At 38.9% G+C, this 20,252-nt stretch overlaps 1 protein-coding gene across 2 annotated transcripts in view; it reads left to right on the forward strand.

Annotated features, from left to right (window-relative positions):
- WDR26 (WD repeat domain 26) overlaps nucleotides 1-19,713 on the forward strand; it is a 41,883-nt gene extending 22,170 nt beyond the window's left edge. For both annotated transcript variants that reach the window (XM_046678178.1, XM_046678177.1), the window contains exons 8-14: nucleotides 3,019-3,159; nucleotides 6,016-6,135; nucleotides 7,594-7,739; nucleotides 8,044-8,122; nucleotides 8,412-8,541; nucleotides 12,049-12,234; nucleotides 15,205-19,713. In XM_046678178.1, coding sequence (XP_046534134.1) covers nucleotides 3,019-3,159; nucleotides 6,016-6,135; nucleotides 7,594-7,739; nucleotides 8,044-8,122; nucleotides 8,412-8,541; nucleotides 12,049-12,234; nucleotides 15,205-15,230 — 828 coding nt within the window. In that variant the 3' untranslated portion in view covers nucleotides 15,231-19,713. The remainder of the gene's footprint in view (nucleotides 1-3,018; nucleotides 3,160-6,015; nucleotides 6,136-7,593; nucleotides 7,740-8,043; nucleotides 8,123-8,411; nucleotides 8,542-12,048; nucleotides 12,235-15,204) is intronic.
- The last annotated feature ends 539 nt before the right edge of the window (nucleotides 19,714-20,252 follow it).

Raw genomic sequence — 20,252 nt, forward strand, 5'->3', positions numbered from 1 at the left:
AATATACAGCTATGTACCGGGGGGCTTTGGGGAGAAAAAGGAAAAAAAATAAAATCTTTAAAGAAACAAAACAAAAAAAGAATTATTTAGGCAGAGCTAGTTAGGACTGGCCCTTGGGTGACAGGAAGCATGGCTGGGCGTTGGGCAGTTTGGGGACGAGATCTTGTAGAGCAGGAGGTGAGGTTAATGAAGTGAGCAGGAGCCAGATCGAGGACGCTCCGGTACACTTTGCGAAGGAGTTTGGACTTTGCTGCCGCTGTTTCCAGGGTGTTTTTGTCAGAATACTGGTTATGCAGAATGTCAACAGGTGTTAGTGTAAAGAGCGTTCGTGGCCAGATTAGCTTGGGAAATGCAGAGTTAATGCTTACATTCCAATCTGAGAGAGCTGGCTTTAGAGTTTGGTATGGTGGTATCTTGTTATGTCAAGTACTATTTGAAAACCTTGTAAAAAAAAATTGGTGATCCTTTTGAATATGTATTTTTTAATGGATAGAAAAGAGAATACATAGCCAGCCCTAAGATTTGAGTTGATGTGATTCCAATGCCTAGTTTCCTTTAACAGGTTTTCTTACCTTTGTCCCCAGAAAAAGAATTTTACCCATTCCCTCTGCCCCCACAAATCCAAGCAAAGTTAACTGGATTCCATGAGCTTCATATTTCCACTTATTAATGTGCACGAAACAATTAGTTTTTCAGTTAAATACTCCTAAAGTAGTTTGTCATCAGTTTAGAAGCAACTCTTTGTGGAGATCAGAAGCACCACTGTGGGTGAGAGTTTGTTCCCGGGACATCTGCAGCCACTCCAAAAGACTTGGCTTGCTTATTGAATTGTGCACACCGCTTTGACCTAACGATACTGTGACCTAATGCAGATACCTCGTGCCTGTTCTCCTCCCAAAGAAGAATTAGAAGTAGTTGCATTGTTAACTATTTAATTCTGTCAAAACAGTGGCAGTTTGAACTAAATAACTGAATGAATGATAAACCTAGGGTCCAGTGAAGAAATAAATAACAGTAAACACACCCATTTCTCAGTGATTTTTCTGAGAAATGAATTTCTGGAAAAACGTCTGCAACCTAGTTTTATCAGACTGGTTCCAGACCCGGTTCTAAATGCTTGGAGGTCATTGTCATTGGATTTTACTCCAGGCTCAAATCTGGTCTCAGTAACTCTTTAGACCAAAGTCTGAAACTTAACTCATTGCTCTTCCCACCACTAGCCAAGTTCCTACTTCCTCTAGTCCCTGCCCGCATCCATCCGTATCCCCTAAAACAGAAATTTGGAGGTTGTCTTGGAACATTTCTTGTCTCATTCTCTTGTGTTGATTATGTCCCAAGTATATTTTGATCTGAGCTCTTTAAGTCCTGACGTGTTGGTTTAGGACCTCATTGTCGTAACTGTGGCTGTTGCGTTGGCTCATTATGGCTGTCCTTATCCTGTGTCTCTTCTTTCCACAGTGTTGTACAGTGAGTTCTCTTTCTAAAGCCAAATATCATGTTATGTATTCCCCAGCTTAAAAAATTATATATATATATATATATATATATATATATATTTTTGGTGGGGAGGACTGGCCCTGAGCTAACATCTGTGCTTCCTTTATTTTGTTTGTGGGTCACCACCACAGCATGGCTTGATAAGTGGTGTGTAGGTCTGCACCCGGGATCCAAACCCGTGGACCTCTTCATGCACCAGAGTGGAGTACACCAACGTAACCACTATGCCACTGGGCTGGCAAAAAGAAAAATCTTAAGTAGCTCTTCACTCACAGGATAAATTTAACCCCTTAGCCTAAAATAAAGATGTCAACTTGTCCAGCCTCATCACTTGCCCCTTCCCTGTTTGCACTCTCAGCTCATCCTGCACCGCTCAGAGTATCTGCTCTAGAGGTAGGCAGCCCAGGCTCACATCCCCACTGTACTAGAAACAGGCAAGTTTCCAGCCTTTCTAAACCTCCATCTCCTTCCTTGTGATAGCAGGGAGGAGAATAATACTTTCCTTTCAGATTTTTGAGGATTAAAAGAGGTAGTGTTTGTGAAGAGTGCGAATACTGATTAGCACCAGATAAGTGGTAGCTCTGCTGGAGTGAGTGGAAAGTGGTCCAGACACTTGGAAAGCGGTTTGGCACTTCCTCAGAATGTTAAAGGTGGGTCTGCTATATGACCCCGAGATGCCACTCCTCTGTGTATACCCAAGAGAAAGAAAGCACAGGGCTGCAGAGAAACTCGTGCCTAGTCATAGCATTATTCATAGTAGCCAAAAAGTGGAAATACTCCCAATGTCCATCAGCTGATGAGTGGATAAACAAAATATGGCATATCTATAAAGAGGAATATTATTCAACAATCAAAAGGAGTAAAATACTGATACATTCTACAGCGTGGGTGAACCTTGAAAACATTGTGCCAAGTGAAAGAAGGCAATTACAGAAGACCATGTGTTAGATGATCCCATTTACATGCAATGTTCGGAATAGGTGACTCCATTGAGAAAGGAGTGGTTGCCGGGGCTGTAGGGAGAGGGAGTGGGGAATAATTGCTGGTGAGTGTGGGGTTTCTTTTTGGGGTGATGAAAATGTCCTAAAATTAGACAGTGGTGATGGTTGCACAACTCTGTGAATACACTAAAAGCCACTGAATTGTATACTTTAAAAGGATGAATTTTACAGTATGTAAGTTATATCTCAATAAAGCTGTTTAAAAAAATAAATAAGAGGTTGCTTTCATTATACCTGTGTTCAGTTTCTGTGAAAGCCTCACAAGGACCGAGTCTCTGTCCTTGTTTGTTTCCATCTGGCACATGGTGCCTCGTATATAGCGCATGCTGCATAGACGTTGTGGTGTGAATGGTCTTCATGAAGTAAGCTGCTAGAGCTTCCTTTGGGGGACACTTGGTGAGATGTGGGAAAAGCTGCTCAGATTGAATTGTCCAAGTCCATCTTCGCAGCTGTGTAAGTTCTTGTGCCAAAAAACTCACTGGGGATGGGAGTTAACAGAGTTGTCTCTTTTCCCTCCTAGGATACACACCTCCTAAAACTGCTTAAAACATTAGAAGGACATGCATATGGCGTTTCTTATATTGCGTGGAGTCCAGACGACAACTATCTTGTTGCCTGTGGCCCAGATGACTGCTCTGAGCTTTGGCTTTGGAATGTACAAGTGAGCACTTTCCATCCTTGGTTTAGCTTTTAAAGCGTGGTCATACCGCACATACTCAGTCTAACTTTACCCTGGATCTGTAGAACAGAGCCATTCAACCAAAGTTAGCGTAACGCATCTGCTGTGGAAGATAATCCTTCAGATGGCAGCCAAGTGGCCAGGTTTATAAACTTAAATATTAGGCTGAGTGTAATAGAATTTTTGGAAGAAGGATCAATTAAGTATTTTAAGAAATGTATTTTATACTCTGGGATTGGTACTATTTACTGTGGTACTTGGTACCTCAGAAATGATTTTACAGTTTCATAATTTCATAGTTGTACAGTACACAGTTTCATGTGTGAAAACATTGGCATAAAACCAAATTTTCCATCTGATGACAATCACCAGCTTGTTACCTATATTTAATACTCTGATTTAGTTAAGTAAATTTAAATGATGTTTTCAGTACTTAGTATTAAGAGCTTAATTACTGTTTCTCAGTGAAAACTTGAACTTTCTCCAGGGTTGCATTTTACAAAAACTCAGCATTAAGTTCACTCCATTATTGACAGACTGTTTTGGAAACCTCGTAGTTAGGATTTAAATTTTTTTTCGCTTCTCTCAGCTGACGGGTTAGGTGATGTATCTTGTTCTTTTTGCCCCTAGACAAGGGAATGGGCCAGGCTGTGGTTTGGGTGTAAAAGTACAAGTGATGGGATAAGGTTTGAGTCTGGGGGCCTGTAAGTAAGTTGATTTTACTGAGAGAGTGAAGGTAAAGCTCCACAGAAAAGACTCGAGTCATAAAGATGACCTAGAGGACAGAGCGGACACTCAGCTTTGCTGGAGCGCGATAAGCCATAAGTCTAATTCTGCTGTTAGAACAGTAAGATTGTCTTAGTGTGCAGTTGTTTATTTTTAGTTCAACCCCAGTTTTTTTATTCAGAAAATTTTCAAATATTAACAAAAGTTGAAAGAAGAGTACAGTGATGACCTGTATACCCACCACCTTAGATTCAACAGTTGTTAAAACATTTTGTTATATTTGTGTGTATGTACATACATGCATACAAATATGTATACATATTTACATATATATCCATATCCAAAACATTTGAGGGTAAATTACAGATATGGTATTATACTCCTAAATACTTAGGCACATATCTCCTAAAAAATTACATTCTCCTATATTACCAAATATCATTATCTTATCTGAGAACTTTAACCATAATTCTCTAGTATCTAATATTCATTTCATAACCAAAATCTCCACTTGTTCCCACAATGTCTTTATGCCATTTTTATCAAACCAGTTGTTTAATCAGTGTGTTTGAGATTGGGTTCAGGGGCATGGCACAGCATGAAATAGAAGAGATGGCTTTCTCTTGAGGAAACAGACTTGAAGGGAATCTGACCTAAAAGACACTTTTTTTTTCATTAAAGCTTCTTTCCCCTCGTAGGTAGGAGGTATGTGCTCCTAATGCTTTGATGGAGACTTAGTTTATAGCATCTGTGTAGTCTTCCTTTGAGTCAATTTTGAGTTTCTAGACAGTTAAACTATATTCTAGCCTGTTTTACTATGCATTATTTTATGTAGACTTGTTCTAAAAAGATGGTCTTTTTTGGTCAGTTTTCAAACTGTTCCGTTAGGTTTGTAACTAAGTTCCTGATAATAGTCTCACGTACTCACTATCCTGAGCGTAACAGAAGAAAAGACCATTTCTGCTTTCAGAACTGGTGTGTTAACATAGCTGTGAATAGAAAATGCCGAGCATTTAGCTGTTGCATGTGTATTTGTGCTTCCAGTGTTCATATCAAGCAACCCAAAAAGTTGAACTGGTGCGGGCGGTAAGGGTGGGGAAAGGACTTGAGATTGCTGAGGATTTTTTCAGTGTGAGGGAGACATCTGGTTTTCTATTTTTTGTGCCCTCTGTGCTTTTATTACTTGGCCCCATTTCCTGATCATACACTTTGTTTTCACTCTTTTTTTTTTTTGCTTTTGATTACCCATTTCTCACAGGAAAATTATGCCCATGTACTTTTAATTATACCAAGGGCAGCTCTTATCTCTCAGATCCTGTTTGTAATCCATGAACAAAATGGAATCAAGACTAGATTAAATGGTATGTGTCTACCTTCTAAGTTGAATAACTTAGAAAAATAACAGGAGGACGTCTGAGGGTTGTAACCACTGAACAGTCTTGCCTAGCTGGGGGTGCTTGAGAACGGCTGTGCTGAATAGTACCAGGGTTCCTCTTTCTTTTCTGTTACTTTTGATTGAGATAAAGTTACGTACCAGAAAAATGATTTTCATTTCTCTCTTCCCATCTTCCCTACTACATTTGGAGCACCTTGAATATGAAATTTAACATAGTTTAGACTGCCCACACCATTGGCCTAATTTAAGGGCATAGTTTTTTTCTGCTGATGAATCATGTTCTTAAGGAAGTGTTAATTGTATTAACTGCAATTTTAAAATAAAATTTATAAAGAACTGTGGACTGAGGAGAAGTGGAAACTCAGAAGGAATAGGTCTGTCGTGTTGGGCTTTTCATCGTCTTACTTGGGAAGGATTCTGTGTTTTAATTTATGAATGTAATTGATTTAAGATGAGTTTTATCGGAGTTTATGTTCTCCATATCTAGTCTTTGGATCAGCTATGCTAGGTATTGTTTTTACCTAGATTTTTCTTCAAGTCTTTCATTTCTCTTCTGAGTGCTGCGGTTTTGTCCTAAGGCCAGTTAAGACAGCTGCTTTCTCTAATTAAGAATACCACACTAGCCAGATGTCCCAGTTACTAGCCTTTTTTTTCTTTATGCATTCCCTTCACAGGGGTATCTTGAAGGTCTTATATACAGTTTTATTTGTTTGTAGACAGGAGAGCTAAGGACAAAAATGAGCCAGTCTCACGAAGACAGTTTAACGAGCGTGGCCTGGAACCCCGACGGGAAACGCTTTGTCACTGGAGGGCAGCGCGGGCAGTTCTATCAGTGTGTGAGTATCCAGCGCTCCGTCCGAGGGCTGCTAACTGCAAAGCAAATGCAGTTTTGTCTAAAGAAAGAATTCACTCGACTTGCTATCTTTTATAAAACACACTATATAAAGACCTGCATTGTCATCTTTCTAGATAAGCACTGTCCTATAGAACTTGTGTAGTTGTTTTTGGGTTTTTTTTTTTATCATTTCAAGCATTTGTACAAAGCATAGATGTTGAGTTTTGTAAAACATTTAAAAATTGTTTTACTAAACATTTTGGTCTTATAAACATGTTGCTAATGTATAGGAATGAAAAGTTTTGGTATTTAATTTCTTTTGAGGTTTTTAGCCCTTTGAATTTTCTGTGTAAAAAAAAGATGGTGAATTTCATAAGCAGAGTGTCTTAAATTTTTGAGGAATGAAAGTGGTGCTAGTGCTCCGAGGGAGCTTTTTGGTCTTCATTTGGGGTATCTTCTCATCAGCACCTGCCCTGTTAATCTTGGATTGTTGGGATGATAAAAATAAGTAAAAGGTAAAAAGTCTTGTGACAGGGTAGACCATGACACAAACACAGTGTCGTTAGTGTCCATCCAGATCCCATGTCTCATGGCACTGCCTAGCGTGGGTACAGTAGACATGTCCAGGTTTATTTTTAAGACTAAAATTAAACAAGATAATAAATCCCTTTGAATCGTTCAAAGTAGCTAAGATCACTTATCATAAAGACTTTTATGTAGCCATTACAGATTATCGATTTTTTTCATTGATGGCCATGAAACTCATGGAATATCTAGTGTCATATTCTCTCAGCATGATTATAAACTGTTAGTTCTTAAATCCTGGGTGCAAGATGGTCATGTCCGTTTCTGCGGACTTTGCCATCCGATACAGTGTTTCAGCCTTCAGGATCCGGGACTTGATAGTTCCCTAGTCTGTAAAATGCGAGTGGGAATGCCTCTCAGAGCTTTCAATATTCAGTAAGAATGATCCTAAGAGCTTTGATCTGTAGAGTACATTACAAATTTGATGACTGAAAATGTCACAACAGATTCCTAAATTCTGTAAATCTATAATTAATGTTTTAGTAATCTTTTTCTATATCACAACTTCTGAATATTATAGGACAAATCCCAGTAGAGTGAATTGTGAAGGAATGTTGAAATTTTCTGATAGTAGTAAGACCTTTCCTTGGAACTTAGGGATTCTTTCTTTGCATTTATCTGTGCATGGCAGGTTATTGAAGGAAGGTAGATTTTCAGAGGTTCTCTCCCCCTACCCCTGAGGAATTGTTTTAATGAAATTTGACCTGTATTCAAATTTTCATTATTAAAACCACTTAGGGAAGAGTTAGGTTGAGATCAGTGTCAGGAGAAGACAAACTTAGTACAAGGGGAGATTGCTAAGTGATTCTTTGGTTGGTTGTTTGCTTTCTGAGCACCGTTCAGTAATGCAGTTAACAGGAATTCTCTCCCGCAGGATTTAGACGGCAACCTCCTGGACTCCTGGGAAGGGGTGAGGGTGCAGTGCCTCTGGTGCTTGAGCGACGGCAAGACTGTTCTGGCGTCAGACACACACCAGCGAATCCGGGGCTACAACTTCGAGGACCTTACAGACAGGAACATGTAATGAGCTTTACATCCATTAAGCCAAAGCTGTCTGCTTCATATTAAAGTGTGGAGTGGAACTTGCTTTTTCAGAAAAACACTTTTTATTCTGCTTTTTGTTTTGGTGTGTTTGAAAATTTGGATTGATGGTCAGGTGGGCTTAGTAATCGTTAATTCAGATTTGTTTTCTTGATTAAATATAGTGTATAATAGTGATTACAGACAAAATTGTGGTGTTTAAGCTAGAATATTTTATATTTTGGTAATTTGAATGTCTTGATTCTCAGTATATTGCTTTTGACAAATTATTTTCTGGTTACAGAGTACAAGAAGATCATCCTATTATGTCTTTTACAATTTCAAAGAATGGCCGATTAGCTTTGTTAAATGTAGCAACTCAGGTACGTTTATTAATGATTCTCAGGAAAATTTAGGTTAGTTCAAGTGTTAATTGTGATTTTTTAGTCTGTGTATATATATAAACAGAATATTTCTACTAATTCTTAAATTTTATTGCATATGTTTGATCCTTAAGTATGTAGAATCAGCTGTAAATTTATCAGAACATTAGCATTTTGCATAAACAGAAAATGAAAGTGTTCCATCAGGCAAAGGGATATTCACAGATTACTTTTTAAAATTCTTTCAAGTTGTGGTAGAATAACTACTTCTGTTCTCTTTTGCCTACAGGGAGTTCATTTATGGGACTTGCAAGACAGAGTTTTAGTAAGAAAGTATCAAGGTGTTACACAAGGGTTTTATACAATTCATTCATGTTTTGGAGGCCATAACGAAGACTTCATCGCTAGTGGCAGTGAAGGTAAATTGTTTGTGTCACTATCAGTTTGCTTATATTGTGGGTTTAAAGTTCTGTAATTCTCTCAATTTGTGAAGGTAGTCATGTCTCCAGGCAAACTCAAGGTGTTAAATTGCATGAGTTATTTATTCAGACACTGTTAATTAACTTTCACTTTTTTAGAATGATTTGGGTCCTTATTGTCACAAAGCAGTAGTGCCTATTCCAGCCGTCGGGTGGCGGTGGGAGGGGAGTTTTGGGTACATGGATCAAGTCCAGATTTGGTTAAATCATTACTCCTTCATGTGTTGACTTGTGTTTCCTCAGACTGATGGTTTTCAGAGGTTATTAGTATCTAAAAAGTCAAGGTTAATTGTGTTGTTTTACCTGACCTTGGACAGAACTGACTATAGTTAGATCTTCAGTGTTTCTTTAATGGCCGAAGAGAATAATTTAGTTTGATAATTCTTATGGTCTCAGAAAAGTTAAAATTACAGACTTGTCTCCACTACCTCTATTTTTCAGTCCAACAACATCAGTATTTCCGGCAGGCATGTGCCTAAAGTAGCCAATCTAATTAAAATCTAAATTGTTATAAAATATGCAAGCACAGATAAATAAGGCAGTATTAAAAGTTAGTGTGCTTTTTAAGGTGATAGAAACATCAATAATGGCAAATTATTGCAAGTTTTCATTCAACATGTTTTTCTTGAGTACCCACGATATTCCTCTATAGTAGCAAATTATTTAAGTTACTTTTTAAAGTACTGAATCTAGGCATGGCCTCGTGGTTAAGTTTGGCGTGCTCTGCTTTGGGTGGCCCAGTTACATGGGTTTGGATCCCAGGCGTGAACCTACACCACTCATCAGCCATGCTGTGGTGGTGACCCACATATAAAGTGGAGGAAGTCTGGCACAAATGTTAGTTCAGGACGAATCTTAGCAAAAAAAATACTGAATCTAGTTTTACAAGATAGACCAAGGAACTGGATTGTGTTGGCCAACACTTTTGGTACTGTTCCATTTATTGTATAAGATGTTTACTATCCCATCTCAGTAGATAAGAAGATCACAGTGTGACAGTGAGTTCTTCCTTTGTGTATAAAGCACACGTAAGAATGAGGACAGAGAGAGGCATGGAGGGATTTCAATTTTAACATGAAGCATTTGAATTTACTTTTTCTTTCTTTCCCAAAAGAATGTGTGTCAAATAAGATTGAGACAACAGAAGAGTGGCTTGTTAGATGACAGTTGTGAGTTCACTGCTTTCCAGTCCAACACTCTTTTTCTACCTGTTAGTGTGATCGCGTTATGTTCTGATTCTCCATTGGTTTCTAATTTGATTTGGTGTAAATATATTAAACCTTCAACTTGTTTTTTAGCTCCTCCTACTCTAAGATGTCTGTCCCGTGCTCTGTCAGTCCTGCTTCTGGTGGGGTTTTTTCCTCTTACTTAGAATCCCTCAAAGCTCTTTCTAACAATAATATGTACCCTACAAGTACTGAAAAATGTGTATGGCTACCATTAGCCCTAGAGATGCCAGTCTTTTTTTTAAAGCCAAAACTAACTTAGAACTAAGCCTGATGAATAATGTAATTAAACCACATTATATTCTGTTTAGGGCTAAAAATGAAACGTAACTGAAGTAAAGAGAGTAGTGTTCTCATAACCCACGTGATTTAAAATGGTTCTAAAAATGTTTTGAACTCCAGGTAGATATAGTGACTATTATCTCGCAGGATGAGCACAGTGATCCATTTGTCATTTATTTGTAAGGTTTATAGTCCAAGGACCTTCCAAATCCCCAAGTATATGAAGGCCAGTATCAAACAGAGCAGCGAGGAAGCCTTTCCCTCCAAAAGTGGTGCCATTACTCGAGTTTTTTCACTGTGTTGGCAATATATATAGAAAAAAGCCTTAAAAATGAAGCCTAAGCACCGGTTTCCTAGACTGAGACGGCAAGCAGAGCTTAATCAAAGCCTGTCACTCGGACCTGGACTTCTGCACGTCTGCACTTTTGCTGCCTCTTCAGCTGATCTCCTCTTTGGATTCGCGTTCACAAAAGCATTTACCTCCACGTTTCAGTTGCATTCACACTTTTCAAGCCTATAATCTTTCTCTTTTGTGTATTTCTTCAGTTCAGTGGGAAACACAGCTAATCCTTTCTTTTTTTCTTCTTCTTCTTTTTCTTTTTTTTTTTTTTTTTGCTAATTTCATTTTATGCAAGGGAAAATTGTTTTCAAAAGTTATGGAACAAGAAATACCTTCTAAGAAAGATAAATTCAGTTTTTCAATTAGGGTGTTTTAGCTTTTACTTCACACACACACACACACACACACAATGTTCAGCTAGAGTCCCAGCTTTTTATCTTGATGTTAGAAGTTTTGAAACCAGGACCTATTCATTTACCACAAGTTAATTGCTTTCTCACCACTCTAAAGAGTCCTCAGCTGGCAGCACACCCACTGAAGGTTCTCACATGGACCACATAGCTGACGGACATTTTAGTTTGACCACTTTTCTAATTTACCTTGGGCTCCTGCCTTCTATTTAAGAACCATCACTTATATTTGGTGAACTTTTTACAGTAATACGTGGTTGTTTACCATGTGCTAGACTTTGTTGAAAACTCTTTTCCATATACAAACTTATTTTACCCTCATGCCATGATGAGGTAAGTGCGAGCTGCCATTCACAGATGAAGAGTTGCAAAGAGCGGATGACATGCCCAAAGTCACACAGCTAGTCAGCATGGAGGGTGTGAGCTGGGGAGGCAGACTCCGGAGCCCGAGCCCGAGCCACTACTGTTTTGGTTGTGTTTTTGAAGATTAGTTTATCACGAAGTGACAGAGTTGTCAGGGCTTTGGTTTTACGGTCCCTTCAGGAGGTTATAAATAGTGTGCTACAGAGCCGTATTGTGACGTGCATGGCAGACAGTCGTGTAGACTCACTGGAAAGCTCTAGAGCGGGCGCCCCTGGATTTCAGTCCCAACTACACCCTTACTAGCTGTTGACCACGAGCAGCTCACTTAGCCTCACAGGCTCTACCGCCGCCCGTCCAGAGGGTGAGCACAGGGCCCACCTCGTGGCGGTGGTGAAGACGCAGTGATATGCGTGAAGTATTTAGCACCTGCTGTGCTGTCAGCGCTCGCTAAAGGTCTACCTGTCGTCTTCATTCTTGCTGTTTTTGAATTTAGATACATTGCTTTTCGGTCACCTCATATTTCCATGGGATTTGTCATCTCTGTCCTAGATTTCTTTACATTCAAAGACCTTGCTGTATTACAGAATATTGCAGGTGGAACTGGTGGTGGCTTGATGGCTAACCACGCTTAACGGGGGGAACAAATGCATATTTTATTAAAGTGGCTTTTCATAAGGTAATTTATTAAAACTATTCATGTTATTTTTCTTTTTAAATTCTAATAATCAAGACATATGTTCTGTTTGTAATGAATGATAAACTTAAAATCAGTTGGTCTTGTTAACCTATAACAACGCCATAACTTTGTCTGAATTACTTTGTTCAGATCACAAGGTTTACATCTGGCACAAACGTAGTGAGCTGCCCATTGCGGAGCTGACAGGGCACACGCGTACAGTCAACTGTGTGAGCTGGAACCCACAGATTCCATCCATGATGGCCAGCGCCTCAGATGATGGCACTGTTAGGATATGGGGACCAGCACCTTTTATAGACCACCAGAATATTGAAGGTAACACTGCTGTCCAGCATCCTGTGTTTTCTCCACGAGACATCGCTCTGCTCATTAGGAACTTGCAGCACTTTAGTTAAAGAGTGGGATATAATTTATTTTTCCATCTTTTAGAGATTGTACACTATCTCACACCACAGAAGGAGTTTGCTAAGTAATCTAAGATACGATGGTCCTTGTTTTATTGGTGACAGTGGGAAGAATAAGCCAAAATGTGCCACCTCATTTATGTCCACTTATCACTTTACAAATATTATTGAAAATCTTGCTTCGTCATGCCAGGAGCATTTTATACCTTTATAAACATGAGAACTAGCCTAGTATACAAAATTTGAACAACTTTAGAATGATCTCGATTATGAATGTTACTCTTAAATATCTGTTAACACCATGTAGCATACTGACGTGAGCCTGATGGATAGAGAAAGAGAAGGGGACTGAGGTTTATCGTGTGCTGACGCACCGGGCAGCGCGGTAGGCCTTTCACTACACCGCCGTGCGTGAAATCATCAGAGCCCTGTAAGAGAAGGCTTCCGTCCTCCTTTCTGTGGGTGAGAAAACTGAAGCCTGGCGAGACTAATCAGCTTGTTGAGTGCTGCCATGTCTTCAAATCTAGGTCTGAGAGGTTTTTTTCCCATTACTTTCAAATACTTGGAGGTGAGAAGCCCTAAAGCCAGCAGGCTAGCAGTTAAGGACGTAGCTTAATTGAGCAAGACACAAGTACTAGAAACAAGAGATAATGAGAAGTTTTATGTAAATCACACATCACCTTTTTTCCAAACAGAGCAAGTAAAATATTTAGTTTGCTTAGAGGGAAGTAATTCGCCTAGAAACAGGTAAACAGATTTTTTGTGCACACTGTGTTCTACCTGAATATTTCAGTGAGAAAGATGACCTATGGCTCTCAGTTAAGTTATTCTCAGTGGAGGAGGATTATAGAGGCAGCATGTATGGTTTGAAAAAGCATATTCTCTATACTTTTTCTTTGTCTTTGTGGTACAAACCGTAAAAGACTTGACCAGATCCTCCAGGCAGGTGAGGACATACGGCCAGAGGTGAGAGTGAAAAGCACGAAGAGTACATGGTTCACTGAGTAGGGGGCTGCTATTCAGCTGTTCAGAGCCTTGAAGGGCCTTGTTACATCTGTAGATCCCTGTGTGGCATTCTGCCTTTCCTCTGGGAGATCAGCTAGAAGCAAACATCTCTACCTTCTTGTGTTGTCTTATGAGGTTTCCAGGCCCACTCTCTACGAGAGATGTTTTATGGATCTGTCACTGTGATTAAGTGTACTTTTATAATTGTGTTAGTCATTTGGAAGTTACTTCTTTAAATAAGCATGTTCAATTTGAAGAAATAGGCAAATATGAAGGATGTAGTAGCAGATTGACCTTGTGAGTGGATGCAGTTTGGACATGCCTTTGTGGTGTGGTCATGCTCCGCTGCAGTGGGGTGAGACTCACTCTGCTTCTGGTAAATCTAGGTAACACGGGTGCTCACTGTGTGCTGGGCCACATTGTGGCTCAGTTGTAAGATCTGGGTCCAATTCAGCAACTTTCCTTTGTTCTTTGGCAACATAGGCACAGCCCTAAAAAGATTTTCATTTACACCTAAAACGGGGAAACAACCAGAAATTTGGTTACGTGCCTTTTACACAGCTATCTTCTGGGTTCTTTTTCCCATGCTTGAAAACATTGGTTTTTCTAATTAAAGAAAAACCTGTTTGGAAAAGAAATTTTTAAAGATACAGATGAAGCTAAAGAAAATGACATTTAAAAATCATAACCTAAGATACTACGTCATTTAAATAAAAATATTTCACTTAACTCCATTTCAATAAAGAGAATTTGCTGCCCTTTTGTTATAACAGTAGAGTTCCATACTGTACTTTTTCTTTTGAGGAATGTATAAAATGGAATGGGATCAAGTACCAATACACGCTACAACACGGGTGAACCTGGAAAACAACATGTGAGGTCCAAAGAAGCCAGACACAAACGAGCACATGTTGTGACTCCGTTTATATGGAATGGGCCTTAATAGGCAAATCCATGGAGACAGAAATAGACTAGTGGTTGCTTAGGGTTGGGGTTGGGGCTTTTGTGTGTGACTGCTAATGGGTGATGAAAATGTTCTAAAATTGATCGTGGCGATGGTTGTGCAATCCTGTGAATATGCTGATAATAACTGTTGAGTTGTACACTGTAGATGGGTCCATTGTGAATTACATGTGCATTATATCAATAAAGCTGTTGACACATACTCCCCGCCCCCCCCCCAAAAAAAAGAGTAGGGGGATATTGCAGAATTCACACTGAGCCACTGAAAGGAGAACTAAGTACGATAGTTGGGGGCTGGCCCGTTGCGCAGCGGTTAAGTGTGCACGTTCCGTTTCGCCGGTTCGGATCCTGGGTGCGGACATGGCACCGCTTGGCACACCATGCTGTGGTAGGCATCCCACATATAAAATAGAGGAAGATGGGCACGGCTTTTTGCTGAGGGCCAGGCTTCCTCAGCAAAAAGAGGAGGACTGGCAGTAGTTAACTCAGGGCTAATCTTCCTCAAAAAAAAAAAAAAAAGTACAATAGTTATCATGCACAGTTTACCCTGGACTGCCAAATCTTTCCTCATTTCTGTTGTCAACTGTCAAAAAGATTTTTCTACTCTGGGTAACTATTTCAAGGTTCATTTTAAAAGTGTGAGATTCCAATATGATTATTCACTTGGGTTCTCCAATATTTAATTATGAGTTACGACTAATATATAGCCTAAGACATGATGTAGACACATTGTTTTAATGATTATAATGAAAGTATCAAGAATTTGCCTTGATGTGATTGTTTTTTAATGTTACTATATTTTGTAATGTCATGATGCTAATTTAAAACTTTCTAACTGGTAACTTTTTTCTCCCCCCCACCCCCTTTTTCTTCCTCTTCCGCCCCGATACACATTCGTCTTGTCTCCATTCAGAGGAATGCAGTAGCATGGATAGTTGATGGCGAATTTGGAGCAGACGACTTCTGTTTAACTTAAAATTAGTCGTATTTTAATGGCTTGGGATTTGGTGCAAACAAACATGATTGATAGCTGGACAGACATGCTCGTCATGAAAAAAGAACCATTTCTGAAGCCCGATTGGGGCCAAACATTTACACCTTGCTTCATAGTAACCAGTTGAGATGAAGCACGTCGTTAGAACGTTGTTGGACACCATGTTGAACACCCCCATCGGTCGTGAAGAACTGTGCTACATTCAGGCTTACCCATTGAACTCAGTATATATATTTTTCTCCCTCCTGCCTTTTGTCTGGCAGGATACCATTCTTGTTGCTCTTCTGTGTAATGAAGTTTAAATGCTTGTTTGGAAAACTTTATTTAACAGTTTAGAAGGCTTGATAGAAAGAGTGCATTAGTCTGAAGAGTATACATTGGATAGGAAAGAATTCCTTCTTTTGTTTCTCCAAATCTTTCCGCCTTATTTAGCTTGAGATCTTTGCAGCTTGGTTCATGGATTCTAGCCTTGCCCGTTGCGCAGTATATACTGATCCAGATGATAAACCAGTGAACTATGTCAAAAGCACTCTCAATATTACATTTGACAAAAAGTTTTGTACTTTTCACATAGCTTGTTGCCCCGTAAAAGGGTTAACAGCACAATTTTTTAAAAATAAATTAAGAAGTATTTATAGGATTAAAGTGACTTCATTTGTATACATTTGGAATCTAAACCAGCTTAAAAACAGTTTCCTCTCTGACTTAGATACGCAGTATAACTGATGCTCTTCTGGAATACACGAGAGACACGGTCAGGAATAGTGCTCGAAAGGACATTACACAGGAAATTCAGTCATACTTGGAAGGTTTTCCCCCTTTTGTTTTATTCCTGAAGGAACATCAGTACCTGATCTTGAAGAAATTCAAGATTCAAAAAGAGAATTTTAAATATATACCAACATGAGAGATCAGTAGTCCGTTTAGGTTTTCGACAAAGCTTGTTCCAAGTTGTTCTCAACTTGGCGAATCATTTTGGTGTGATATCTAGCAAGAGAGTAGAACTTAGCAGATATAACCACTTTGGGAGTTTATAGTATAACTGAGCTTGTTAGAATTCAGCAGGTTACAACAAACTGAGTTTAAAACCTCATAGTCCTTTCTCTTAATTGCCCTGAATATTTTGACATATAGGGATACATAAATTTAAAGAATCTTCCTCCTCAGTTTTTCAGATGTTGCCATACTGAACCTCATTCTAAACTGGTGCTGTGGATAGTCTTTCCCTCTCCCCTCCCCTTTTAGTTTAAGGAAAGGTTTCCTTCATGGAAAAGCACTTTTAATTTTGAGAACTTCACATTTAAAATAAGCCGAAAGCCTGATGTTCACATTGTGCTTTGAAACCCCGTAACAGCTGAATCCAGCATACTTAGTCGTCTTTAAAATTCGCTCCCTTTTCTAGTAGAGGATAAATATGGTGACCACAGCTGTTATGTTGGGAAAAGAGTGGGAGTACCCCCAAAATAAGATTCTGGTGAAGGAAAAGTCTTGTACTAAGTTCGCTTTAGGCCCAGCCAAGTCTAAAATACCTTATTACCGTGAGGAGACTCCTTCAGGATCCACAAAGAAGAGAAAGCCTTGGATGTCAGGAATTCTTCCATTGGCGGGTGGGGGTAGGGGTGGCAGCAGGGAGAAACGGGAAAGTCAGGGAAGGGGAGAAGAAAGAAAAACACAATTGGCCTTAAAATAGCATGGATTCTCTCAAAAGCTCACAGTAAGAGAAAATGACAGATCGTGGTCAGCAGATTATTTTATCAAATTGGTATGTAAAAGATTTCCTTAAGCTCCATTTTGCAGAGACCACCACTTAGAGAATCAAGAATTCTTGTTTTGATACTTCTAAGTTAAAATAACTATATGTTACAGTTTATCTGGTACTTCATTTTTCTTAACTAAAATTACTTTTTACTTTAAGCTTGAATAAAAATCTTCATTGGTAACTGTATACAATTAAGTGGCACCTTCTCTTTATCTCAATGCAGTTAAATCCATTCATATTTTAAGTGATTCATATATACCTTGAAGCCGTTAATACACCCCTGTCTCGACAGTAACATCACTAACAGCCCGGGCATAGAAACTGCACAGCTGTTTACAGATTTGGTTACAGTGTGCTCTGGCGCATTTGTAACATTCGCTGACGTTCGTGCCCATTCAGGGGCAGTTTGACACTCAGATTCCACTGTACTTCCCCCAGCCACCCCTAGAGCTGAGTTTTCAGAGTGCTTCTAAAGTACAGTTAACAACACTTTCAAAAAGTGGAGTAAAAGTGAGGCACATTTTACAAGAACATAACTCCATTAAAACGGAGTGACAACTATGCAAAGGTTTCTGTAGCAGCTAGGTGAGTGTGTTTTCCAGTCTGTCTGAACTGGCAGCTCCCTATCTATACTGGTACTTTGCTGTGCCAATTTGCTGTAAACGTCTATTTCATGCATTTGCCACGCAGTGACTGTGCTAGAAAGGTGAAATAAATGGTGAAGAAACCTAGGATTTTATGGTACAAAGAACCTGATAGCAGGATGGTCTGACCCATAGCTGTTGACTAAAAACTTCTGATACTGCTATAGTCTCTACATAGGCTTAAGAGTGAGAATACCTGAGTGAGAGTACTATCAAGCCAGCGCAAGATACTAACAAATGTATAAATTGAAAAGTACCAATACTTTTTGCACATAGATCAAAATAGAGTGGAGAATTTTGGCTCCAAAAATCAGGTTAGTAGGCTCATTTCCATGTGCTTAAAAATGTTTTCGTTGTTGTTATTCATTGATTAAGGGCTAGAGCAAGAATGAAATTAAATGTCTTTTTCCTCCAAATAATTGGTTATTAATAGTACAATGTTGGATTTGGGGATTACTAAAATTGGTGTGTGGGTGGTGATAAAGAATTAGAGTGGGGAATTGGTTGGGAGGGATGACAAAGCATCAGTTTTGGTTTTTTGTATTTTATTAGTGTTCATGCCAGCTACATTTCTGTTACTCTTATTGGCCAAGTAAATGTGTTATATTAAACCAGGTAAGTAGTTTAAACAGAGGAAATTTTACTTGCAAATGTCCCTACAAATTGGCCCATTGTAGTGGGTGGGAGAACAAAAAGGGATTACCTAACTTTAAATACAAACTAAGTAATTGAAATAACCTGCTAGTTGAGAGGAAAAAAAGTCCAATTTCTCAATATTTTCTTAATCTGAAATCACACTAGCAGTAATATGGTGATTTTTATTATTAGGAGTGTTCTCCCTCTCGAGTGGCATTCCATGGCATTAATAGAAAACCCTTCTTTCCCACCCCTCCCCATCTTCAAATTTTCTTTTTTAGGATGTTGGTTCCTGCACACAAGAACTGACCCTATCACCTCTGCTCACAGTGGTAAATATATCGTACATCTCTTGAAAGGGAAATATCTGACATGGATATTTCCTTCACAGCAGAAGAATGGCTGCTTTTGAATGGGGAGGAAAGAAGACATTTTTCTTAATATCCTTTTTGTCCCATCTCTAAAATGTATAAATATCTTGATTTAGTTTTACGTTAATTTCTCATTGAGACTTGCAACTCTTTTGGGGTTGCTGTCTAAAATATTACTTCCATTTCAAAAACCATCTGATTTAATATAAACTGCTAACTTTAAAAGAAGAGGTGAATTTGCATTTACACTTTAGACACTTTCTAAAAACAGGGTGAACTTAATGGAAATTTTTCAGTGTTGTTAAGCTCTTGTTATAGTAGCTGCCCTATAGTTGCAAAAACAAAAACTATAAAACCCCGTCCCCTGTCCCCTTAATCCAGGTAGCCTGGATTTAATGAAACGAATATGTGTGCGTGCGTGTTGTGTGTCTGTGTGGAAGAGAGAGTACTCGATTCCTAAAAAGCCCTGGAAACAGCTGTGCTGGGTTCTTGTCAATTGTAGTAAAAGTCTCGTACGCGTGTGAAGTCCCCTCTCTGAAGTCAAGGTTTGGTTAATACTGGTATATTTTTATAAGATTGAAATTGTGTCCCCATCTTTAACTTAAACATTTTCATTATCAGGGTCAATGTGCTAAAACCGAATCGTAACATTTTTAGGCACAAATGGAAAAAATGTTATTGGCTCCTTGAGAATGTGTGTGTGTGGCGAGGGGAACAGATCCACAGAAGCATGTGTGTACTTACAAACCAAGCTGTAGAGATCAAGAGAAGAACTGCAGTGTTGATCTCAACGTTTCTAAATTGTCAAGATTTACATGGCATTGTGGTGAACTAGTTAACGCTTAGAGCTTTTGGTATGTAATAACTATTTGCTATGGACTGACTAAATGTTTCAAAGGATTGTGTTCTTAAATTTTGGGGGGTTTTGTTTTTGTTTTTTTTTTAACTGCCTCTCAGATTATATTTAGTAGTTTAAATTTCTTTGCTTTATTATTTCATTAAAGCATAAAAAACTTCAGGTCTCTGATATTTATTTTCACTTGTTCTACTAATTATTTACAAAACACTCTTTGTTAACTTTTATTTTATAAATGTGTAGTATATTAAACGTCTTTAAAATTTTGTTCAACTGAAACCACATTAATTTTGATTTGCTTTCCTGGGATTTTTTTTTAATACAACACCTTTTCCATGTCAGTGCGTAGCACTTACCCAATCGTTTGTACTCCCTTTCAACCCAATAAACAGAATGAATAACTAATTGCTGCTCTTGTCTCCTCATCCATTAACCAGAGTGTTTAAAGAATACGCTTTTTCTCTAAAACAACTCATGTGCTGATTGGACTGCCATCTGTTCACCTGGCATTTTTAAGTGGTGTCGGAGGCAGCACTGCTTCCTCTGTCGGGATAGCTTTTTAAGGAGCTGTTGTATACAAGCGTGGAGGAATTTAGAGAAGCCGAAGGAACACTGGCCTTTGTAAAGGAGTCACAGGCCCCAGTTCTGGAGTGTGACTGCTTCTGGAGTTAGGCGTTTAGGCACTGTGCACTTGAGTAGTA

The sequence above is a fragment of the Equus quagga genome, chromosome 12 (assembly GCF_021613505.1).
Source record: "Equus quagga isolate Etosha38 chromosome 12, UCLA_HA_Equagga_1.0, whole genome shotgun sequence".
Lineage (NCBI taxonomy): Eukaryota > Metazoa > Chordata > Mammalia > Perissodactyla > Equidae > Equus > Equus quagga.